General features: G+C 35.0%; 2 protein-coding genes and 1 pseudogene across 3 annotated transcripts; all 3 read left to right on the forward strand.

The window, feature by feature from the left end:
* The first annotated feature begins 4,975 nt into the window (after positions 1-4,975).
* LOC148926778 (uncharacterized) lies at positions 4,976-7,652 on the forward strand (annotated as a pseudogene). Its single transcript, XR_016130783.1, has 2 exons — positions 4,976-5,561; positions 5,805-7,652. The product of XR_016130783.1 is annotated as an uncharacterized LOC148926778 (transcript).
* Positions 7,653-7,661: 9 nt separating this feature from the next.
* Positions 7,662-8,358, forward strand: LOC148926779 (uncharacterized). The gene has a single exon (XM_089058585.1). The coding sequence runs from the start codon at positions 7,749-7,751 to the stop codon at positions 8,265-8,267; it is 519 nt and encodes a 172-aa protein (XP_088914711.1). The 5' UTR covers positions 7,662-7,748; the 3' UTR covers positions 8,268-8,358.
* A 12,032-nt stretch (positions 8,359-20,390) lies between these two features.
* Positions 20,391-24,791, forward strand: LOC125187969 (DNA-directed RNA polymerase subunit beta, putative (DUF630 and DUF632)). The gene is made up of 4 exons (XM_048084668.2): positions 20,391-21,969; positions 22,186-22,367; positions 23,007-23,230; positions 23,550-24,791. The coding sequence occupies exons 1-4, from the start codon at positions 20,640-20,642 to the stop codon at positions 24,292-24,294; spliced, it is 2,481 nt and encodes an 826-aa protein (XP_047940625.1). The 5' UTR covers positions 20,391-20,639; the 3' UTR covers positions 24,295-24,791.
* The last annotated feature ends 1,572 nt before the right edge of the window (positions 24,792-26,363 follow it).

Raw genomic sequence — 26,363 nt, forward strand, 5'->3', positions numbered from 1 at the left:
GCAGCGGCGGATCTCACGACCTCCCCCCGGATGCTGAGGAGTTTCCATCCCCTCCTTCATTTACTGGTCGCCCCCGCCCGGTTGGACAGAAGTGGGCGCAGCGGGCTGCGAGGGGCGGATCCCCCCTATCGCCCCGCGAGGTCCAGTCCTCCGCCCTCCCAGCCGCCCCACTCGCGTACACTCTCCATTCGCGTAACCAAACGCGGGCTCAGATGTTACAGGTCTTCCGAGAGTGGAAGAACGCCACTGACCCCACGGAGAAGAGGATTCTTTTCGAGATGCTCGAGAGCATGCGTGCTGATTTAGAGATCGCGACGAGGAGGCTGGGGGGTTCCGACGTGGGCTCAGATACCACGGGTGGCGGCAGCGGCGGCGGCGACGGCCACGAGGAGGGCGACGGCGACGGCGATGAGGAGTAGAGAGTGGCGGGGCTCGGGTGTTGAAGCCCTTTTTTTTTTAAAAAAAATCATGTACTTTTTTTCTAAAATCTTTGTACTTTTTTTTTAATGGAATGGATTATTTTTCCCGTATATGTGTCGTAAATTTAATTCCGTATATCGCAATTTTAATTCCGTAAATGTAGTATATTTTGAATTGTTTTTATTGCGGCTGGCCTATGGCTGGCCTAAATCTGACGTGGCAGGTGGTTTTTTTAGTGTTGCTGACGTGGCAGAGGAGAGAATGGCTGGCCTATTAACCATTGCGGATGCTCTTAGGGTAAATTGCCAAATAAACCACGAAAGGTGACACTTTTCAAAATCTGAAATATAAATCATAAAAGATGAAATTTTCGCAATTAACTCATCCTTCCCTATTTCGGCGAGAATTGCACAATATGACAATCGATTTAAAACACGTGGATAAAACGGCGTTGGATAGAACGGCAACATCTAATTAAGTTTGAAACAAAAGTTTTGTTCATGTGTTTTAAACCCACATCAGTATATAATTTGCTTAAAAGGGGAAGTATGAGATAATTTCTTCTTTCGTGATTTATTTTTCAGATTTTGTAAAGCGTGGAACAGGATAGAATTTAACTACTTTTTATGATTTATAGGCAATTTGCCCTTTTATGCGTATTGGGCTATATTATATTGATTTTCTCTCAATGGGCCTGAGTTCTAAAACAGATATCCATCACTTTTTCTCATCTTAATGTTGCTAAGTTTATTCTGTTAACTATAAAAATTTGTTTGGGCTCTTGAATTTCAAATATGGTCACACCATGGCAATCCTATCCCAATTGAATCAACCCATACAAAAAAAAAAAAAAAAAAAAAAATTCTAGGAAACGCAGAGTCAAAAAAATTTGGTTAATGTCTGTATCATAGTGAAAAATGTTTTTCTCTTTTGAGGCCGCCTAGTTGCTTGACTTACTCTCTTATATCCTAACTATTTTGAGGGCTTTGAATACTAAAAATTCCAATTCATTTGTATTTCACAGTCACCTAGTGTTATATATGATGTGGGTAAAATGAAGATAAATTTAGCTTTTTTGTAAGGAATGGACTAAAACGAGTAAAATTAGCAGCAAAAGGAATCTAAAATCGGGTCAAAAGTCTGAAGTGGGAGGTAGGCCTATACTAATACAACTGGACCCCTTACAGTGATGTGTGACCCATTAATAACTACTACTGTACTACTACTACTCTTTTTATGCACTCATTTTTTCATATATTTAATTATTATCTCATCATCAATTCGTATAATAATAGCAATAATAATAGTGACTTTTTTTCAATTAGAGATGAGACGATTGTCATTCGTACAGTGTACGATTTGATGGGGGAAAATATAAATAAATCACAGATTTAGGAGTGGATGGAATCCTCTTTATTTTAATAGAAGCTAGAAAAGTAAATTAATAATTATTGCTAGTTTAGTCAATCAAATCTATTGTATTATTTTTCTCTGTATCTACTAATTAAAAAATTAAAATAATCGTGTTTCATGATTAGTGACATAATCCATTATATTAATATATGTTCATTTTTATTTGAAAGAATGTATGCAATATCAATTCGCAAGAGTGATAATAATGTGTCATTTAATCTACAAATCCAATTGAGGAAAGTGGTTGCCACATTAATATTGTGATGGCGTGAAATTGGGTCGAATTCTATACAAAGGGCAAAAGAGGGAATATCTTTATAATATTGAAACTACTATTTCAGCAACTCCAATCAACAATGTACTATAATTAAATCCATTATCGCTTAATATGTCAATCAAGGTCTACCAATTGGGCCATCTATCTAATCAATGCTACTACCAATTTTAATACTACCTAGTTTATGTTATCTTATATAGGTACATAAATAGAAGGCTTGTCATTTAAATTTAATCATTTGATGGACTCCAGATCATTAAATTACAATTGAACTATAAAATTATAGAATTTTTTTTTGAGTAATGATAAACAACCAAATTTTGTACAACCAAAACACAATTATATTAGTAATTTTGATGTGTTAATTAAATATTAAAATAATAAATATAGTTAGTTAACAAATTAAAAACACTTTATTAGTTTTTGGCCTCATTTTCAATTTTTTATTTTTATATTTGAATTATTTCTCTATTATTTTTCAAATTTGAATTAAAATATGCATTAATTATATTTTATGATTGAATTTTTTTAAAAAAATTATACACAAATACCATAATATTATGCACGTTCCCTATACTATATACTCCTATGTTTATACTTTTTAATTAAATATATAAATAAATTATATTTTTTCTCAAATAAACCAATTTTTGGTTGTAACTTGTTGCAATTGTTTCATAATACTAGTAAAAAATGAAATCAATATGGCAAAATCGAATATGATATGACAACAATTAACAAAATCACACCGTCTTCAATACATTGTCATATTTTAATACTCAAAATATAATGATGTCGCTTTGTTGTTATACTATCATATTTAATTTTGCTTAAAGTTTTCAATATTGATCATTATGAATATGTAAAATGAAAATTTGTAATTTTATATTTTAGTTTCAAAAGTGATTGAAAAATTATGATTTTTATGAAAAATATCCCTAAATACAAAGGGAAAGTGAACATTAATGATTTATTCCAATGGTCCTTACAATTAAAAGTTATGCGATTGACATGAAAATAATGATTTAACGGATAATTGTCCCTGAATAGAATGAGTGAATGAACATTAATGACTTATTTTATTCCGATAATCTTTGCTCATATTAAACGCTTGACTATTTAAAGGGAATTTACATTTATGAGAAATAATCTTTTTTACCACTCCCTCTTAAAAAAAAAGGGAAAAGAAAAATGTTTATTGTTTTCACTGATATTTTGTCGTGTGGGTAGAAAAAAGATATTGATGGGACTACTGGTTGTAATATCTTTTTTTAACTTCTTCAAAATTTTCATTATACACATATAGACATATGATAATAGGAATTGAATCAATCGATACTCTTTTTTCTTAAACGATGGGAGGAATAGACAAATTATTCTAAGTTATGTCATTTTCTATCAACTGTCTTATCCTTGCAAGTGCAAAATACTCACTACGCATTAAGTTTTATTTCTTTTTCATAATACATGAAAATTGTTGAATGCAATTTATGCCTTGTGCAAAAGTGCAATCATCTTCTCTAGGCCAAACATTGCACCTTCAAATTTCAAGATAATAAATATGATTGTATGCTTTTCCTTGTTTTTAGTAAATAGTAGTAGTATCATACTTTAATATTTAAAATATTGATATTTCATAATTATGTTATACATATCTACAACTACAAGGCCGAAAAAATATAAAGGCATGGACCAATCAATGAGCAACCCATTTTTTGGTAATAGTAACATCAAATCAAATTTAAAAATTGGTAGATTCGAATTTGAAAATCTTTGACTTGGAGCATTAATAGAAAAGAATGCTGCTATGAAAATTAATGTTGATATTAACTCACACAATTAGTTAATCATGTAATGAGGATCGATTTGGCATTTGCTTCAATCAAGTGTTAGACAATTAGAATTCTAAAAAAAAAGTGTTGGTAGTTAGAAATTTAGAATAATGAAGATGGAATCACGTTGTTGGCCTAATTAATGAACCTCTTCATTTTAAGCGTCACATTGTGTTGTTTGTTTGATGTACATACACATCCAATAAGTTAAACTCTTATATTTTCATCTCTATATAAGTATTTACGTTATTTTATTTCCAATTGGGCATAAAACGCGTATATATTGATTATATTCTCAATTCTAACTAACTTGATTAGCCTTCGAATAGTATAAGTTAACCAAACAAATAATAATACTACAAGTAAATAAAATTTGATGCGACCTAATCAATCTAGTCTCCCCTAAGTATAAGTTATTCGTGTTTTGTTAACACAGATTTAATAAATACTGTATGTACTTAATTAATTAGATAAGACACATTAGTAAATAATACAAAAAAAAGCCTAGTAGATATAGAAAATTTCAAGATATATTATAATTTTTAAAATGATAGTGGTACATAGTACAATGAAAATAAAAAGCACATGAGACCAAAATGATTACGTGTTGAATTCGTTTATCTACATTTTTAAAACCGTAAGTTTTGTAGCAATTTTAGAGATAAATGTCTAAAATTAATTTTTATTCTTGAAAAAAAAAAAATAAACAAAGCCTTTTCTGTTTCAATTAATAAAAATCAAACTCAATCGACTAGAAAACATGTAAGTTTGAGTATTCAGCTGGACAGTAGTCAAATTAGTTTTTCTTTTTTATTTTTCACTTGAAACTAATCGAATTTCTTACTATCATCAAACCATATCAATCTCAAATGATGGCCGATTCAAGGAAGCATGCATATGGACATGGTTAACAGAATTATGAAAATAATTAGAAGATACGTGTCACAAAATGGACAAATTTATAATTAGATGTCATAAGGTATCAATAGTAATCTAGTGTTTTTGGAGAAACATGTGGATTCATATGCAGGGGCGGACACACGTTGACAGAGGGTAGGGCTGAAGCCCTTACCCAATTTTTTTTTTTTTTTTTTTTTCTACTTTCAAATTTTTCAAAATTTCACAAAACTATGTTAAGCCCTTACTAAATAATGCTATTGAAGAACAAATTGTTTTGGGATGAATAATTATAAGGGGCTGAAAATTAAAGAAAGAAAAAATAAGAACCCGTGGAGAAAATTGTAACCATGGCGTTGGAAGGAAGCATGAGGAAGAAGATGAGTTTAATTGAATTAATTAATATAAAAGTAAGTCAAATGGACCCCACTTCTTTGACTTGTTTTAAAAAAAAGGAGAATGCATTTTTTAAAAGTGCTACTATCACTTTTTAAAAGTGGACACGTTTTTTTAATTAAAATTTAAGTAAAAGGTGCGTGAATTTTAAGTGGCACCCATTTATAAGATTTAAAAAAATTAAAGAAGAGAAACAGAAGGGTTTTATGAAGTTTATGGAGCTGCGCGCGGCGATACAGAAACGGACAACGATACTTTGTAAAAGGAGGGTTTGAGCCTTTGAAACTTTAGAGAAATTAATATTCAAATTCTACACAAATTGTGAGGTAAGGAGTTTATTAAAGTTGTTAATTTTATATTCTATTTCTTGTTTTTGTAAAATTTTGATAGAATAGATGCAAGCCAAAAAATTTATAACAATGGTTAGTTTCAAGCTAATATTTGTGATTGTCGTATAGAATACCGTTTATGTTAGTGAGTGTTGATACTTGATAGTATCTTATGGAGTTATAGTATCTTATGGAGTTATGGATATAAACTAATATTGTACATCGATCATTATTGCTTAGGTTGACCGTAGAGGATGGAACGCTTCTTTAAAAAAAAGCGTCGGGATGAATTTTCTTCTCCAAGTGAACCCATTGTTGAAGCAATGGAAAATCAGCCCCAAAGGGAAGTCGAGTTGAACTTGAATGATATTGTTAGTGATCCGGGAAAACGCAAGCCAATTGAAGAGTTCGATGTTTCAATTCGTGATAGAGTACGAAGAGAGTACTTGAATAAGGGCCCTTGTCAACCAATTGGACATAAGTATGAAAAAAAGAAATATGGTATTCAAGAAAGAAGTTTTCAAGATATTTGGTTTAAAAAGTATACATGGCTAGAGTATAGTGTATCAAAGGATGCAACTTTTTGCTTTTGGTGCTACCTTTTCAAGAAATCAGATAAAGGAGGTCGACAATCAGACGATGCTTTTACAAAGACAGGTTGTAGCAACTGGAAAAATGCACTAGAAAGATTCAATTATCATGTTGGAGGCGTGAATAGTTGTCATAATCATGCTAGAATTCAGTTCGAAGCTTTTCAAGATCAAAGGAACAGTGTGGCAAGTATATTACGGTCAAATACTCGTGAGATGGAAGTTGCATATCGCATTCGGTTGACACTCTCATTGAATGTGACTCGGTTTCTCTTAAAGCAAGGATTATCGTTTCGTGGACATGATGAGTCAAGTAGTTCTTTAAATCGAGGTAATTTTATTGAGTTGCTTCTATGGTTTAGTGAACTTAACGATGTTGTATCCAAAACTTTGTTTGCAAATGCTCCTGCTAACAATCAAATGAATTCACCACGAATTCAAAAGGAATTAGCAAATGCTTGTGCTTCTGAGGTCACACTTGCCATAGTTAATGATATTGGAGATAAAGTTTTTACTCTTTTGGTTGATGAGGCTCGAGACGTTTCAATGAAGGAGCAGATGGGAGTTGTTTTAAGATATGTGAATAACGAAGGATATGTGATTGAGCGATTTATTGGGATCGTGCATGTAACTGACACTTCCTCTCATACTTTGAAATGTGCTATTGATGATTTATTGGTGAAGCATAATTTATCTCTATCTAAAGTGAGAGGGCAAGGATACGATGGAGCTTCTAATATGAGGGGTGAGTTTAATGGATTGAAATCCTTAATATTGCAAGAAAATCCATATGCCATGTATATTCATTGTTTCTCTCATCAACTCCAATTGATTGTTGTTGCGGTTGCCAAGGGTATTAGAGTTGTGAAGGATGTTTTTAGCTATGTCTCCCTGATTGTGAATATGGTCGGGGCATCTTGCAAGAGAAAAGATCAACTTAGGCAGTTGCAACATGAAAGATTAGTTGAACAACTTAATGATGGAGAAGTCATAAGTGGAAGAGGTAAAAATCAAGAAACTAGTTTGGTAAGACCTGGAGACACTCGTTGGGGCTCACATTACTGTACATTGCTTCGTCTATGTTCTATGTGGTCTTCGGTTGAGAAAGTGTTGGAAGTTGTACGTGACGATGCTACTCTCCGTGATAACAGAAGTACCACTGAAGGATTGATTGAAAGGATGGATAATTATGATGAAACATTTGATGAAACATTTATTGGGAATAACCAATGAATTGTCCATTTCCTTGCAAAAGAAAGATCAAAATATTATCCAAGCCATATCTTTGATCCAAAGTGTGAAACATCAGTTGCAATGTTTTAGAGATAATGGATGGGAAGACATGCATGATCAAGCAACAAAGTTTTGTGAATTGCATAATATCTCACAAGTTGATATGGATGAAATCATACCACGCCGTGGCTATAAGAAGTATGGAGCAGAGTTGATCACGAATTTGCATCATTATCGTGTAGAGATTTTTAATCAGGTACTATAATATTCTCATTCAAGTCTTCTATACATATATTTTTTGTATCATTATTTATGTTAATATGGTTGCAATGTCAAGGTTGTTGATTTAACTATACAAGAGATGAATAATCGATTTTCTGAAGCTAGCACCGAGTTGCTAGGATGCATATCATGTCTTGATCCAAGAAATTCTTTCTCTCGATTCAATGATGATCAAGTAATCCGTCTTGCTACTTTATATCACGAGGACTTCTCTGCAAATGAGTGTTCACGTCTTCCACTTCAACTTAGTAATTTTATTGCTAATGTACGATGTGATCCTCAATTTGCTGCCTTAAGCAACTTAGGAGATGTTGCTACGGAAATGGTCAAAAGTGGTAAGCATTTGGTTTTTCCGTTGGTTTATCGGATTATTGAGTTGGCATTGGTTTTACCTGTTGCTACTGCTTCTGTTGAGAGAGCATTTTCTGCAATGAAGACTATCAAGACCGACTTGCGAAATCGGATGGGAGATGAGTGGATGAATGATAGTTTAATTGTGTACATTGAGAAGGACCTGTTTTCAACAATTGATAACGAAAAAATCTTGCAACGCTTTCAATCGATGAGAACACGTAGAATTCAGTTGCCACCGCTTTAGATGTAAAACCGCAGCTATGACATGTTCTTTTTATTAGATATATTTTGGACTACTTCGTATTAAATATATATGCATTTTGCCATTTTTACAATTTTTATATTGTATAATTATATATATATATTATGTTTAACCATGAAAAAATATATAGTGAAGTTCAGCCCTTACAGTCGAATTTTTCTGCGTCCGCCCCTGTTCATATGCACAGGTGATGCCTTTGGAGTAACCAATCCACCACCAGTAACACTGTAATAATCACAATCATTTATTTTAGGTAAAAATAGGATAGGTTCGATCTATACCAAGGGTCTCCTAAAACGGTTTATTATTAATGGAATTCCTGTTGGCTCTCGGTGAAATACTCGTTTGGCCGAGGGCTTCCAAATACATCGCAAGCTGCACCGATACAAACAAATAATCAACCCGCAATGAATTGGGAAGGTATAGTAGTGCTATAAACAACCCAATATCGAATACTGACAGTAGCATCCGCAAGAGAATATCATACTATTAAATTTACATGCATTATTTTAACTTATATATCACGTTAAACTTTAAATTATATTCATTTTAGTACAAAAAATGGGGCTCACACGAGGTTTTAGTTTGATAATTGGGCAGAGTTGAATAGCCTTCGACTTAGCTTTCCCAGATTATTCATGTTGTCTACACAGAAACAAGATCTTGTTCGAGAAATGGGTATATGGATGAATGGGGAGTGGAGATGGGCCTTCAATTGGAGGCGAAATCTTTTTGCGTGGGAAGAAGAATCCTTAAGAGACCTCATCAGCGTCGTGAATCTTACAAAGCCGTCTGAAAACGTAAATGACAGGAGGGTGCGATTGAGTGACTTATCAAATTCCTTCTCGGTGTCTGACTTTGTCTGCAGGTTACCAAGATCATGGAGGACGAGAGCTCACCACAAGCTCAAGGGAGGCTCGCATGGAAAATATTGCTCCTCCAAGAGCACACCTTCAAGTTTGGTTTCTTCTTCAAGGAAAAATCAACACTAAAGAGAGATTTTTCAGCCTGGGAGCAGCTAGAATTGAGGATGATCGATGCATTTTGTGCAAAGAAGAGACTGAAACTGTTGAACACTTGTTTTTTTGCTGCAAATCATCGAGCAATCTCTGGTATCACTATTGCAAATGTTGGGATTTATCTTTTTGTCTTCCCAAAGATCCAAAGACATGTCTGCTTTCTTGGGTGGGTGCTCCGTTCAACAGATTTGATAAGCGTTTGTGGACCGCCAAGTTTTATGTTGTCGCGTGGACAATTTGGGATATTAGAAACAAAATGGCATTCCAAGATTTTAAACCTAACTGGGAGTTCGAGAAGAAGCGACTCTTTTGGCGCATTGGAACTTGGGCGAAAGGATGGTGCCCGAATTTTCCCTTTGCAGCGGGGTTGTTAGAGGATGACTTGAAGGCTGTCAGAGGCTGGGCAGGAACAAGAGCTCCACGAAGAGGTAGGTTGTGCTGACTTTTTTAAATTCCGAGCTCTTGTTGTTTTTTCCTTCTTTTGTGCCTTTGTTATGGGTTTTGGCTTGGTGAGAGGATGGGTGGTTTGCTGCGTGTTGGGGCTGCTTTGTTTGGTAGTTTTTGCTTGTTTTGGATCCCTTTTTTTTGGGAGGTAGGGGGGTTCGCTTTTGTTGGTGGTCTCGCCTTTGGGCTTGCCTCTTTGTAGCTCGCCGTCTTGTGGTTTGAGCATTTGCTATTTATCAAAAAAAAAATAAAAAATGATGTGAACATTATGAGTTAAGTATTTATTTAAATTCTAAGTTATTGTCTATATACCAAAAATATCGGTATCACACGATCTAGATTGTTACCGATGCTGATGCATTTTATTAGTAGTATACTACCTTGTATTGTTTCAAGTACTGTAGTATACTATTTGAAGTTGTGATAAATTAAAGGCGAGAATAATTCATTCTCTTATATCATTATAAATATTTGAAGTTGTGATAAATTAAAGGCGAGAATAATTCATTCTCTTATATCATTATAAATCATTAGAATTGAAGTACTAACAATAAAAAATCTGTGGCATTGTATATACATGTACGAGTTTGGAGAGTGGGGTCCAGAGATGCGAAAGAGTTTAAAAAACACAAAATAATTGATGGAAAAGGTGCACCCATCTCATGGTGTTGTAGCAAATTGGACATAGTATAGTGGACCTTCATTTCTAAATTCAAGAGAGAGAGAAACATGAAATAAGGTGAAACTTTTGATCAACAGAGATTTGCTGGTGTTCAAGATCTCCCCAGGCCCAGCTCCCACCCACCCATGCATATATATACACACATAAATCTCTCCCAAATAGTATTTAATATTTTGGTTCCTGCAATTTGATTTGTGAAAATTGTAGTAATTCAAATACATAGGGAAAAAAAGTAGAGAAATGAATGATCCACACATAGATTATTCCTAGAAAACCACAAATAAAAAATAAGGTATGGTATTCTTCCCCACATGTTTATCTTTTGAGAAAAAGTGACACATAACATGCAAATAAAACAAACTGAGAAAAAGGAGATAAATGAGAAGAGATCTCACAACTCACAATCCCAGAATTAATATAATTAAAGTGTATCTACGAACACACACACACACATATAAATTGCATGTATTGAAACAAAAGACTTAATTACTATAGTATACAAAATAAATACTTAAAAAAAATGGAATGTTGGATGGAAGCCAAAAGGGAGATTTGTTCCCGGGAAACATGGATGGGAAATTGTGCAGTACAATTGGAATTTTAAAAGTGATTTCATTCTCCCACCCCATCACTCTCCCTACAATTAATTTAATTTCGATTAAATAAATAGTGCTATTGTTTACTCAATTTTTTCTACTAACTTTCTTGTTGTATATGCAATATATAAGTAACAAAACTAATCTTTATCGTGGAATACATGCAATTTTAACAATATGTGTGTAGAGAGAGGTTCAATTTTTGAGTTTTGATTTGGAAAAACCACACCGTGTAGTACTTTCACTTTCAATTACAGCAAAATTTTTAATCTTAACATAAATAAAAGTGTCAATGGTGACTTCAGTTTATAACAAAATGAACTTTCTAATACTGGAATTTACACTTACTTATAGCAATATTATGACTTTATGTTTGAATTACTTAGTTACTTATAATAGCAAGTGAAGTATATTAACATAAATAAAAGTGTCAACGATGACATCAGTTTATAACAAAAAAAAAAATCGACGTAAGGATCTAATATTACTTATTATACATGCTAAATTTGAACAAATGATAAAACACTAACCAAAATTCTAAAAATAAATACATAAGCCTAAACACTTATTCATGTCTTTTTTAATAGTAGTACTTATATTTATAGTACAATGCATCACATGGGCACAGTCAAATGGACCCTCGCAACCTGTTTGTGATGCAACAATATTTGATACATTTGCCAACTTTTAGAGGGAGAGGAAGTAGAAAAGGGGTATTTTTGTATAAAAGATGAGCAGCAGCCACTCACTTTTTAAGTTGCACATTTAAAGAACATCACTAGAAGCGCATACACACACACACACACACGCACGGATTGCAGTGTACGTAGAGCTAGGAATTTAACGCTGGGAGATTCAAACCACTATTGACGGTTGTAATTAAGTTAAATTTTAGTGTTGGGATCACCAAAAGCAATTGCGACATGAGTAATGGAGTAATGAGAGCTAAGAGAGATATGTAATGAGACCGAAATAGTGAGAGGATAAGCAACAATAACTAAGTAAAAAGTCTATTTTATCAAATAATCTTGTGCTAAGCTTAACATGAAATTAAAATACAAATTCAATTCACGACTTATATTTTGTTTAACAAATCTCAAAAATCTTAGTATTGCATTTTTTTTTTCAAATTCTCCGCTTCAACTTATTTAAAACTGTAATACAATAAAGTTTTACTATAATTAAAATATTTATTAAATATCCAATATAATTTTGAAATTGGCCTATGAGCGCCGCCAATTTTAATTTTTAGTTTTTTATCCACCAAAGTTTAGAATGGCAGAAATTAGCCCAATCCAAGTGTCTAGTTGACTAATTAAATTCTTTATATATTAATCCAAGTTCATTGATCTAAAGCATTTGGAATGAGTTTGAAGAAGAAGATACTACTAATACTACTACTACATATTTTATGTAGCTTAAAGAGTGAAGAGGAATTTAAGAGAAGTGACATCAATTTACAATTATTGGGATCACAATCAAATCTAAAGCACCTGCTGTCAGCTTCCAACTTGCCTTGTGCATGTCACTTGAATTCTCTCCATCTTCTCATCATGGAGAGAAAAAGGGCTTCTATCTATCTAAAAATGTACCACATCACCAATTCATACACTACTACTACTAAACTATACTATACTATAATTACTCATGTATAAAATAAAGGCACTAGTCATTTTTTGAATAAATTAAAAGTGTGATTCTTCTTGAACGTAGGATGCATGTGTAGATTGGAATTGTAAAGATTCCAAAATGGATATTTAAATCTGCACTTCTATTCCACTATTAAGGTTAACTTGTCTTGTAATACTATTGTTTTTACTGATGAAAATGTTGGTATTGTCAGAAACGCATGTGGTAAACTCTGTGCCGCCATGAACTAAATAGTGATCGCTTTTTTTCATTGATTAAATATTCTAGACTTATTTATTTATGTAATTAAAACTTTACTTGGAGTCTTGGAGATTCCATTCCAGTTGCTGCGTCGCACCAAACACAAGATCTAAAAAAAGTAATAAAAGGATACTTCTTTTAATATTATTAAAAAATTTATGTTAGTATATGACTGTCAAACCACTCAATTTTCAAAAACCAATTCTTCATATAAAATGAATTTAATTATATGGAGATTTAGTTATGCTTTTGGTATTTATCTTTGCAGAAGACCAACCAGAACAAGAATCTAATTATATGAAATCATCTTTTATGTTTGCCTCTATAAAACCACTCTAGTATTTTAGTCGTATTAATTAATTCAACTATATTCCATTTTTAACTTTTAACTTTACAAATTCTTGTTGGCTAAAGCTGCTAACTTCTCTAAAACTATTTGACAACCACTTATTAATAATCTCCGCCTAGGAATATTAAGATTTATCTAAGTTATTTCATACTCCTTCTAAAGAATATGCACTTTGGGTTCGGTACAGAGTTAATGCAAAATTAGTAAAGGAAAAGAGAGGTAGAGAGAAAAAGTAATTAAAGTATTATTAGTGAAGAATAAATTCTATAAAAAAAAAGAGTTTCCAAAATTAGAAAGCGCATGTAGGAAGTAGTATTTAATTGTTTATATTGACCGTTGAATTATGAATAACAGAAGTGATTGGTTGTTTCTTAAAAGAAAAATTCAATTCAATTTATTCTCTAACCAAAACAAAAATTTTGATTGTTTACTTAATTAAGTTACTCTTTTACTCCTTTATTTTAACTTTGATCCTTTTGTCACGTGCAGACACAACTGGGGTTAGAATGGGAATATTCAAAATCAGAGCATTTCCAAAATAAATAAAAAAATTGAAACCATCTTTTTTGAAGAGGACAATGCCAACCATAGTGGGATTCCAATCATACCACCTCAAGAAATCTTCTTTTTTCTTTTCTATTTTATTTTCGCTTTTATGGTATGTTGGAAAGTTTTTTCATAATTATCTGTAGTTCCTATTCTTGCTCATATCTTCTCTTTTTCTAATCTCGATTAATTATTGGTTATAATAGTACAAACAAAAAAGTACCACTAAGAGACACCTAGGGGTGGGCTGGATCACAACAAAAAATTGTCACCTCACAACGTAGTACTAATGAGGCCCAATAAACATGTAAGAGTATCCGCAACGGAATGGGAGGAAGTACTATACTAAGTGCACACACTTTATTCGACCACGTTATAACTGAAGAAGCATTGAATGCACATATACATGTAAATGCTCTTACAAGCACGACATTCGTGCTTGCAAGCCATGTGGCCCTCCTTAGCGTGTTGCACACGCTAATGTTGTGCGCGTAGACTACACCATAGTCATTCATTTTCAAACAAATCTATGAAAACCAATTTAATACTCTCTATAAAAGAAATCTCTCCCTTATCTCCCTATTTATTGTTGAATTAACAGTAAATAATTTTTTTAATCATGTCCACATCTATAAATATTTCCCCTTTATACCCCGCTTAATTCATACCACAATTTCAATTCGATCTCTAATTTCTTTCCAACTTCTTTCCATACTTCAATCGTTTTATATTTTCTAAAATTCTATTCATTTAATTAATAGGACTCTTGAAATAATAAATAATGTCGAGAATCTCCAAAGACGGTTGCTTGCTCATTGTTAGAGTTGTCGACATTATTCACTAATCCAAGAGTCCTAACTCCTAATCGGTGAGCAAGCATCATTAAAGATACTCGACATGTTTATGTAATTTTACTTTAATTATGCACAGTAATTTTAAAAATTTCATATAATTCCTATTTTTTAATTATTTATGAATGAATTTAATCAGATTATATAAATATATAGTAATTAATAATTATGAAATATTTTTAAAATAATAATATAAGTAAAAATATGTATCGTAAAGTTTGTAGATGCTAACTGTTTAGTGATACTATGAGAAAAAGTAAGTGCGTGATATTGAATCGTCAATATATAGTGTAAGTGAAATGCTCCTTAATATGAAGTACGGAGTACTTCTAAAATATAGAAGCCAAACTGTTAATCTATTACTGTGTGATATAGAATCGTCAATGAATAGTGTATGTGAAGTGCTACTGAATAGTTAACACTTTTAAAAATATAGAGATCATACAAATCTTAATTTATTATATTTATATATCTAAGTTTGTATCTATCACAAAAAAAAAGTGTGGAAAAATATTACTACGTGAGACTGATTCTCGAATCAAAATTTATAAAACGGGTCAACATGTAGACCATAATCGATTTTGAGTCTTGACCCACCAAGATTTATGTTTTGATCTAATTATAAACCAGTGGTATGAATTTGACAAGGTCTTTTGTACCTTGTATTATGGCGTCTGATTAGTCAAAATTAATCAAATAATTCAAAACTCTTTACATTCTGATTCCAAAATGTAAACACGAGACTATATTATAAATACATGATAAATTCAAATTGCACGTAGCTATAATAGCTTCTAGACATGTCAAAACACACCAAAGAGCACGTTAAAATAATTAATTATTTTCGATTTCTTTGTACAAAAAAGTTAAAGAGTATTTAAAGATTTTGTTCATATATATGTGATTGATTGCGCTATAACTCATATTTATGGTGGCATTGACTGGGGATCCTTGCACATAAAAGTTCGTATTAAATATTCAATATTAATATTCTTAACAATACATATGTAATTATAAATATTATTAAATACAATGTTCATGAATCATGACCCCTTTGCACTCATTCTTACCTACCTAGCTATTCATTCCTTTTGCATTTTGGCTCATGCAATCAACAAAGGAGCATCATACAAAAATTATTCATGTTCGGTAAATTTTTGGTATAGTGACAAATAAATCAGCTCAAAATTTCATCTTTAGATGAGTTGAGATTGGTGGTCACCTCCACTTCTCACCAAAAAAGACAATTAGTTAGGACTATATGATAAATTAATGTTTAAAACTTTATAAAATAATCTTAATTTCAGTTAGGTTCCATTATTTCATTATTGCCAAAAGTTGATTTAATTATATCGTGCACCTCTCCATTAAAATAGTGATTGAGACACGAGAGTCAAATAATCATTTCGTGTTATTCAATTGTTATGTAAACTCTAAGTTAGAGACATTCCCAAACGAGGTATTTCGTTAATATTTTATGCTCTGAGACAATTATGCAAAGTAACTTAATATAGTTGTGTGAGGTAACAAGCACCTAAAATAACATACTAACATAAAATAATAGTGATGATGCCATGTCTCAAAGCATTTATGTTTAGTTTGTACGAATACATGTAATAACGTGGCAATTAAATCACCAATAATATTGGCAAAGAACTACAAATTAATTGCATACTATTAATTAAATTGTCGAGCCAGTAAACCAATGTTTTATAAGCAAATTTAGTACTACTTGTAATTTAGTTTAAACTAGTCTTAACCCACATGCGATGCACGACGGAATATTTTTTTGTCATACAATTTTAAATTGTTAATCGATTAATTAAAATAAAAAATAATATAATTATATACGATTTAAAATAGAAAGATATACTACTATGTAATAAAAATTCAATAAATATATACTCAATTCATTTTACACCTAAAGACATTAACTTAAACATATTTAAAATTGAATTGAGACAAACACAATTATTTGGACAATGATAAAGAGACTACATTAAGTGTTGACATTTTTGAAAAATATGTTTAAAACAATCCTTCATATTTCTCTACTAAAAATAATAAATTGTGTAAAGATGAAGATAAATACTATCTATGTTTGAGTTAAGGATGTTACAATTCTTCTCTTTCTAAGAACTGTAAGAAATATTGGGATAAAATTCTGGAACCATATACACGCGGTACTCTAACTTTTGTAATCAAAGGAAAAAAAACAACAATAAATGAAATGGAAATTACAATGAAAATTAGTCAAGAAAAACCATCTTTCCGCAAGACAAATTACATCACGGTTAGTGCTCTCGGATTGACATATTTTCCCCAGAGATGAAAACGACTTCCTCCTAACGTATATAACATCTCAAACCTGCTAGGCACCTATAAGCTTGACGGGGCTCCAAAATCGAGCAAAACAATGTTCCTAAAATGTGCAATAAAATGTTGAGAGCTTGAGAGAGAATGAAGAATATTTTGTTAGTGTGTATATTGTATTTCATCCACAATTCTATGCCTTTTATAGGTACAAAATTAGTAAATGAGAGGAATTATAACATCATAATTTTAAAATCAAGACAATATAGGTTACAAAATTTGTTAAATGCTCATTATTCTATTTAAATATTTGTAACCTCCAATGAGTCATTGTAGTGCTTTAAGAATTAGTCAAATGCTGATTAAAATATCTAAATAAATATTCATGAGTTACTTAAAATATTCAAATTGGTCCATAACTTATAAATATTTCAGAATAAGGACAAAACATATAAATATTTCAAAAAAAGGCCAAAACTCGCCTTTTATTAATGCATAAATAGATAAATCAAATACTACAATCATATCAAATTGCAATCAGTCCTTGAAGGGAAATAAAGAGGAAAGTGAAGGCCAAAATGGGAATAGAGAATCATGTTTTTTAAATTCAAAGTTTCAACGGTGAAGGCTACACGAGTCAACTCATAAATCGTCCAATTTCCCCTTAATTTCCAATGACTACTAATCTTTTTCGGTAAAGTAACAGCCCACTAATCACTACAAATTGATATTCTTCTCCAAAAATGAAAAAGAAACAAATTTTAATATAATCACAAATTATTTGACTGAAAATTCATTTTTTGAGTGTTCTCTGGAACATTCAAAGAATATTAAATTTGTTTACGTGTGGAGAAATATTTTAATATAATCACAGATTATTTGACTAAAAAATCATTTTATAAACTAATTTACTATTGTCTTCCAAAAAATATTCAAAGCATATTAAATTTAATTTTTATGCGGCCAAGTTTAGGTCAATGATCCATAAAGCTAAATTTTATTCGAGAGATCTTGCGAGATATTTCGTTTCCGACAAAAAAAACTCAATGTAGAAATGTGACAATTTTATTAAATATTACTCGTGTTAAAGCTCTGATTAATAGTGAAAATCTTATTCAAGAAATCTCTAGATATCTCGACTCCGAAAAACTTAAACTAGAATCATTGAAAAATATTTATCTCATTATTGACAAATTTAGTTTATTAGTCGTGTGTATAATAAGTAGACACAGAAGAAGCAGTAAAAATTGGTATATTTGGAATAAAATAAATATTTATAGTCCTTAGAGCACTCCTATTGGCGACGGCGATAATCCGGCGATTTTTCGCCGGATATCGCCGACTTATCGCCGGCCATTGGGAGGAGGTCGGCGATTTTTCGGCGAATTTCCTACCGATTTTACGCCAAACGGCGTTTTATCGCCGGGCTATCGCCGGATCATCGCCGGCCACTGTGGGGAGCTGTTCGGCGATAATCCGGCGATGATCATATATATATATATTTTTTTTCCTTCAACGGTCATATTCTAAATTCCACCCCTATAAATATTTCATCCTCTTCCTCCATTCATCACCCACAAACTTCATTCACACAAATTTTCAATCTTTTTTCTCTCCATCTTTATTAAATGAGTTCTGATTCATCGTCTCGTGCTCAGTCCGACGAGGAAATATCACATTCTTCTTCCGAAGAAGAGGTACCTCCCGCTCCCACCGGATGGGATGTAGCGGGTTTCGCCAACAACCCAATCAACAACTATATCTCCCGCTGCATACAAAGCGAGATCGCTCGAATGCAGCAGCCACCCCCCCAACGGCCAATCCGCCGGCGGCGCCGATACATCCCTCGCAACCACACTGGTGCGCACGATCGGCTGTTCGCCGATTATTTCGCGGAGGAACCACGTTATCCGGCAGATGTATTTCGTCGCCGGTTCAGAATGCGCCGCTCCCTCTTCCTGCGCATTGTTAATGCGTTGTCCGCGCGTTACCCCGAGTTCCGGCTCCAGCGAGACGCAGCAGGGAAGCCCGGACTATCGCCCCTACAGAAATGCACTGTTGCCATCCGGCAGTTGGCATATGGAGGGTCCGCCGACATGTTCGATGAGTATCTGCAATGCGGCGAGACGACTGGCAACGAGTGCCTGAAGAATTTCTGTCAGGGCGTGCGAGAGATATTTGGGGAGCACTACCTTCGCTCGCCGGACGCAGCTGACTGCCAGTTCCTACTGGATTGGCACTGGAGGACCCACGGCTTTCCGGGGATGCTCGGCAGCATCGACTGTATGCACTGGCAGTGGAAGAACTGCCCAACCGCGTGGCGAGGCCAGTTCACTACCGGCTACAAAGGTACGCATCCCACCATCATTCTTGAAGCCGTTGCCGACCAACGGCTTTGGATTTGGCATGCTTATTTTGGTATAGCCGGGTCGAACAACGACCTAAATGTTCTCAATTCCTCGCCCCTTTTCAACGAGCGGATCAACGGGTTAGGCTCCTCCATCGAATTCACGGCCAATGGCAATGTGCATAACATGGGGTACTACCTGGCTGACGGCATCTATCCGCAATGGCCCGTGTTTCTGAAGACGATCAGATGCCCACTCGGAGATAGAAGAAGGTATTTTGCCCGAGCGCAGGAGTCTGCGCGCAAGGATGTGGAGAGGGCATTTGGGGTGCTCCAATCGCGATTTGCACTGGTAAAGGGCCCGACGCGCTTTTTCTACCAGGGGGATATTGCCGATATCATGTATGCGTGCATCATCATGCATAACATGATCATCGAAGATGAACACGAAGGCGTCCTCGACGTCACCAACGACCCAAGTGTTGCATCATCGAGTCACGGTGTCTCAACCGAGTCCGCCCGCCAGGGTGTACCGCACAACGAACATGAACGGTTCCAGGCGTTCATGGACATACACCAGAAGGAGGCCCATCAAGCACTACAACACGATATCATCGAAGAATTGTGGGCAAATAGAAACCGCGCCCACCGCCCTTGAATTTTTTTTTCTTTGAATTTTTTTTTTGATTTTTTTTATCCATTCGTGTACTTTTTTTTTTTTTTATTTTCTTCGTTGTAATGTGTACCCGTGTTTAATACAACGAACTTTATTTGTTGATGTGTACTATTATTTGTTTTATCTTATAAATTAAATAAGCTAGCTTATTATATATAAAAATAAAACAATTAAATTAGTGATGATGTAAAAATGAAATGTTGAGTTAGGGAGAAATAAGAGAGAAATAAGGGAGAAACCATTGCAGAGGTTGACTAAAAGTTGGCTAAAAACTGAAAATAAATTTTGGTGCTGATGTGGCGCTGATGTGGCAGGAGTTAGGGAGAAATAAGGGAGACTATTGAGAGTGGTCTTATAACTTTGACACTATCTTTATTCTTTACACACCGACGTTCATCCTCTTCTTCACAGTCTCTCTCTCTTTCTTCACCTCCTTCTCTTTCTCTCTCTCTCTCTACTCTGCCGCTATCCGACGACAATCTCTCTGCTGGCAAAACCAAGAAAGAAATTAAATTATTAAGCTAATGAAGAAAAGATTCCTTCCCTTTCCCCTTTTCCCCCAACCCTAAATTTCTCCCTATGCTTTAATCAAAATCACCTGGTTTTACCTCCAATTTCTCCTTTTTTTTACTCCCAAATCCATGGGCTGCGCCACCTCCAAGCCCGACGATTCTCCCGCGGTGCTTCTATGCCGGGAGCGCTGCACCTTCCTCGACGAAGCCGTACGGCAGCGTTTCGCCTTCGCCGAGGCTCACATGGCCTATCTCCACTCCCTCAAGGAGGTCGGCGGCTCTCTCGACCGCTTCTTCAGCCAGGATCCCGACGCCTCCTTCCACTCCCCGCCCTCGCCCGTTCTCAACCTCCCGGCGCACAGAAAGGGGGATTCTCCCTCCGCCTCGCCGCCGGATAAAATTCACCACCACCTCCCTTCCCGCTCCGACTCCGGCTCCCATCTCCACTTCCATTCCGACGATTCGGAGGACGAAGACGACGACGGCGGCGGAGGCTCCGACCTGGACTCGCTGCATCATCACCATGACGTCATCTCGCCGCCGCACCAGCAGCTCCCCTACGGCAGCAGAGGCTATTTCCCGGGCTATGAGAATCTCAATCTGAATATCCCCAACGGCGGCGGCGGCTTTATGAATGTGAATTACATGAAGAAGCATACGGCGCCGTCTGTGGTGTACACGCAGCGGCCGATGAATCCGGAAACTATGTATATGGGTGAATCTTCTTCCTCATACTATCCCAATCCTAGTTATTCCATCAATCAGAACGCAAACACTGCTTATCCTATGTATAATTACAATAATGGCTATTCCAATTACGGCGGCGGAGGTGGTTATTTTGACGGTTCTTCGCCGCCGGCGCCCTACGGAGGCGGCGGATATTCGTCGCAGCAGTCGGTGGCTTCGACTTCTAAAGCGCCCCCGGCGCCCCCTTCACCGCCGAGCTCATCTGCTTGGGATTTCTTGAACCCTTTTGAGAGCTATGACAAGTTTTATCCGCCTTACACTCCCAGCCGCGACTCGAGGGAGGTGAGGGAAGAGGAGGGGATTCCGGATTTGGAAGATGAGGAAGATGAGGTTGTGAAAGAAGTTCACGGCGATCAGAAATATGCGGATAGCGGGAGGAGCAGTTACTCCAAGCCAGGGGCATCGGAGGAAGAAGGAAGAGGTGTGAATGAAGCGGAATTGCATTACAGAGCGAGGCCTAGTGTTGGTATGGAGAGTGATGCGGTCGAGTATGAGGTGCATATGGTGGATAAGAAGGTTGTTGATGCCGAAGAGAGGGCGAAAGATCGGGGCAATGCTGCTGGGTTTAAGCCGCGTGGATTCAAAGGGGATTCGGAAGTTTTGAAGGAGATCCAAGCCCAGTTTGAGCGGGCTTCGGAATCTGGGAATGAGCTAGCAAAATTTCTTGAAGTTGGGAAGCTTCCGTATAAGCGGAAACATGGTGGCAATCATGGTAAAAATCTGATCTTTTTTTGTGTGTGATTGGTTTCTCGATTTGTTTCTGAATGCTGCTGCTCTGTACTTTGTTAGAAGAAAGCATTTATGAAGTAGTTAGTTTTTCCCCATTTCCTGCTTTTCTTGGTCAAATTATCTAGCTGTATATGCTTCCTCTGAACGGAATTTTGATTTTGATATTGATTTTGATTTTGATTTTGTATGGTGTGTCCAGTCTCTTCCAAGATACTGCATCTGCCAATGGTTTCTTCGCAACCTTCGACGTCGCAAAGCTCTGATAGTGCCGATCCTGCTCTTTTGGAGATCAATCAAGAACTGGAGCTTCGGTCCAAAAACCTTTCTTCTACTTTACATAAGCTCTATCTTTGGGAGAAAAAACTGTATGAAGAAGTTAAGGTAATCACAGTGTGCTGCATTATTTTCCTTAATTTCCCCAGCTATTATTTCTTCTTTTTAGTCCTATTGGAGCAATTGTGGTTGCTATATTATGCATGGTTGCTGATTGGTGGTTTGTGGAGTGTGGTCCCCTGCACATTTTCCAAGAATGCATTCAAGGAATTAGATGGTCCTTTGTATACATTTAATTCCACATCCATATTTTCTGTTAGGCAATAGGGATCATGACCCTTATTGCAAATAGCATAGCATTATAACTCTCCAATTATTATTGATCTGATTTTGTATGTTTTTTTTCTGCCCTTACCTAGTAACATAGAAGTTCCACCTATATAGTTTGGTTTAGTATTTGCTACTTGATGGAACTTCAGAGCAAGAAGAATTTATATGGATTTGGGTCTGTATATATCTAGCTCCCTGCTGTTATTTTCTTCTTATTTTACTGTATTTATTGTGCAACTGAAGATGTGGATTTTCTAGCTTAATTCATTTGATCGAGACCTTTTTTTTTATTCGAAGAAAACCAGTTTCTTTGTAGTTATGACCCATTTTAATCAAAGCAATCGCGACTTATCAGTTTGACGAAATTGATATTAATGATAAGGTCTCCCTCTTATAGATCTGTATATTCATTTCCAGGTTGAGGAAAGAATGAGGCTTCTTCATGAGCAGAAATCTAAAAAACTGAAGCGTTTGGATGAAAAAGGTGCCGAGACTCACAAAATTGATGTGACGAGGAAGTTGGTTAGAGATCTATCCACAAAAATCAGGATTGCAATTCAGGTCGTTGATAAGATCTCAGTGAAGATAAATACCGTGAGGGATGAGGAATTGTGGCCACAGCTAAATGAATTCATTCAAGGGTATGTCAATGTTAATATGTTCTTTGTAAAGAGCTTATCCTTATCTTGTTGCACTGTGGTTCTGCATCATTATAATTCTATGATTGTTTTTTTGTTGATTCTAAATTTGTATTGGGAGCTTGATGATTATAGTTATCTGAGAATTTCCACCTCTTTAATTTTGCGAACTTTTGTTACTTGCTCTGGTGAGCGTCTGGCTGGGGTTCACATCATCATTCATCCCTGCTATTATTGATTCATGACCTTTTTCCTAAAAATTTACGTTGAATATCATCTTAAAATATTATCATCTTGATGGCGTTTTGTCTAAATTTTACAGGTTGACTAGAATGTGGAAGTCGATGCTCGAGTGTCATCATAGTCAATGTCAAGCAATTGGAGAAGCCAAGCGATTAGATGCCATTGCATTTCGAAAGCACTTTAGTGATACTCATTTTGAAGCCACTAAACAGCTTCAACATGACGTAATTAATTGGACTCTAAGGTTCTCTTATTGGGTAACTGCACAAAAGGGTTTTGTCCGAGCATTGAATAACTGGCTTATGAAGTGTCTCCTCTATGTTCCTGAAGAAACGGCTGATGGGGTAGTCCCATTCTCTCCCGGTAGGATTGGCGCCCCTCCAGTGTTCGTGGTCTGCAATCAATGGTGGCAGTCTTTGGAAAGAATTTCTGAAACAGAAGTGATTGGTTCCATGCGAGACTTTGCCTCGACAGTCCTTCACCTATGGGACCAGGATAAGGCAGAAATGCGTCAGAGGATGTTGGCGAACAAGGACGATAGGAAGGTTAAGAGCCTCGATAAAGAGGATCAGAAGATACAAAAGGAGATTCAGGCTTTAGAAAAAAGGATGGTGGTAATGTCCGCAGATGACAACGGTATGCCACTAGCTGGACATGCCGTATATCAAAGCGAGACTACTAAAGGAGGGAGTCTGCAGGCAAGTCTGCAGCATGTACTTGAGGCAATGGAGAGGTTCACTGGCAACTCTCTTAAGGTCTATGAAGAGATACTGCAAAGAATCGAGGAGGACCATCTGGCCCGGGAGCAGGAAAAGGTTTCTTAATGTGGCTGATTTTTCTGATTAATGACCATCCATGGAGAGAGATGAATGGGATTGGGAGGTATTTTCAAATTTTCTTTCTTTTCCGTTGGCCTTCTTCTTCTCTTTATGTCATCAAGTTTGAGGGAGGATTGCATAAGAGCCCGCTGCTATTACATTTTGATGATTGATTATTGCAACGAAGGAGAGTAAAGGGCAATGCAGACGAGTGCTCATCTTGCTGTGGAATGATCTCAAGTGCGTTGTCGTATTGATTGACACTGGGTTGCTGGATGGGTATGATGCAGTCATCTCTCGGTGAATGGAGAGGGCAACACAGCGTGATTGGGGAAGAGAAGCCTTACTTTTCTGGGCTTTGTATTCCCGTTGGCATATATGCAGCAGGAGGCATGTACAAACAGTAGGTTGCATGTATTAGTAGTTTTGTCATCCATATTTTGTACAGGAATTCTTTACCTATTTATCTTTTATTATTCAAACTCTGATCTTGATGAGCAAAATGAAGTCTATTCTTTGTCCCAAAAATATGAAAAAAAAGTGTAATTAGGCGCACCACATGTGGGCCATTTCACATCTTGTTGCTCTAGCTTTTTCAGGGAATGTATAGGCTGGATTTCGCTAGTTTTCTCCTTCGGCCTTCCCATCTTGTCATCCCTACTTTGTCCACTCTCTACCGATTTCACAATAACACCGAGAGGCGATTTCACTAAAACAATTCTACTTTCATCTTTGTAAAGTAGAGAGATCAAGGTTTGATCTCTACTCTGTATTCTATGAAAATTAAGTTAATGGAATGAGATTAATCCTCTAATTGTTAATTTAACAGCTACTGGTGTAGTCAAAGTTTATGAGGCGTGATGATGATTAGTAGCAACAAAAGCCATTTATTTCGAATATATGCCTCCCAATCAACTTGATATTCAAATCTTCATGTGAATGTAATCAATAATTAGACCTAATCCTAACTACAATTACAATCAATCCACCCACCCCAATCATAAACAAACAGATTATGGGCATCAATTTTTCTACTCCAAAAAGTCCTTTTCTTATAGCCTTTTGATTGGCTTTATTAGATTCTTGAGATGTCCATAACATCCTAATTTGGTCTTTGGATTTTTCTATCGTGAATTGATTTTAATGTATGTGTTTCGTGTATATTGTCGAAACATGGGTACGAATGATTATAGGACATGTTTGTTGTTATTATTTTTAAACGTATGCCTTTCAATTTTTTACAGCGTTAAAATGATGAAAATACATTTCTTGAATTCTTTTTTGACTAATGAGAGTCATTTTCAAACAATGAATTTCAATCTTATATCATGGAAGACAATTAATTGTATATTGTCATTTATATGGGATCCACCACTCAAACAAAGTACTACGTACTATTTATTTTTTTATAACACTGATAAATATTCAAACACAGTATAATAAAATTTATGCGAAATTTACCTGAGCTAATAAGCAGTGTCCATGCATACAAAATAACTATATAGAGTACATTTAATTTATTTATATTATAAGTGTCGTTTTATTTATTTTCTTTTTATTCATGTATAGTACTCCTAATTACTATGTATAGATTTTGCTTATTGACATGTTTGGATTATTTTTGTATCAAATATTTAGAATTAATTTCTTAGAGTTATGATTTGAAAGAATACTCTCTCCACCCAATAATATATACACTCTATGTTATAATGATACAAATTTTAATGAACAATTTATAAAATAATAGAGATACTTTAAAATAGTTGAAGTAATGTGTATAAGATGATGGGTGAGTGATTAATTGCTAACTAATTAGTAATCTCAAACTAAGACTAAATCTTAGTCATTAGATTAGAAGATATAGTGGTTGAAATAATGCCACATGGATTATATTTTTAATTAAGAAAATTAATAAATAAAATTATAGGGTTTTAATGTCAATTCACTCTCATTAAAATCATCTTAAAACTTTAAATTTACGTAACTCTCTCAATTTAAATTATTTTTTTTCGCAAAAAATATTTCAAATTAATGATAATTTTATAAGGATTTTTTCCAACGAGATCTCAATTGCA

This window comes from Salvia hispanica, chromosome 5, assembly GCF_029641045.1.
Source record: "Salvia hispanica isolate PSC_SH4W2 chromosome 5, Shi_PSC_v1, whole genome shotgun sequence".
In the NCBI taxonomy this organism is placed as follows: domain Eukaryota; kingdom Viridiplantae; phylum Streptophyta; class Magnoliopsida; order Lamiales; family Lamiaceae; genus Salvia; species Salvia hispanica.

What these genes read in the sequence shown, in the direction of transcription:
- LOC125187969 (XM_048084668.2), top strand. Translation starts at nt 20,640, where the DNA reads ATGGGCTGCGCCACCTCCAAGCCCGACGATTCTCCCGCGGTGCTTCTA. An exon ending in AACTGTATGAAGAAGTTAAG is followed by an intron (nt 22,368 to 23,006) that starts GTAATCACAGTG and finishes ATTCATTTCCAG; the next exon opens with GTTGAGGAAAGAATGAGGCT. An exon ending in CTAAATGAATTCATTCAAGG is followed by an intron (nt 23,231 to 23,549) that starts GTATGTCAATGT and finishes TAAATTTTACAG; the next exon opens with GTTGACTAGAATGTGGAAGT.
- LOC148926779 (XM_089058585.1), top strand. Translation starts at nt 7,749, where the DNA reads ATGAATAATCGATTTTCTGAAGCTAGCACCGAGTTGCTAGGATGCATA.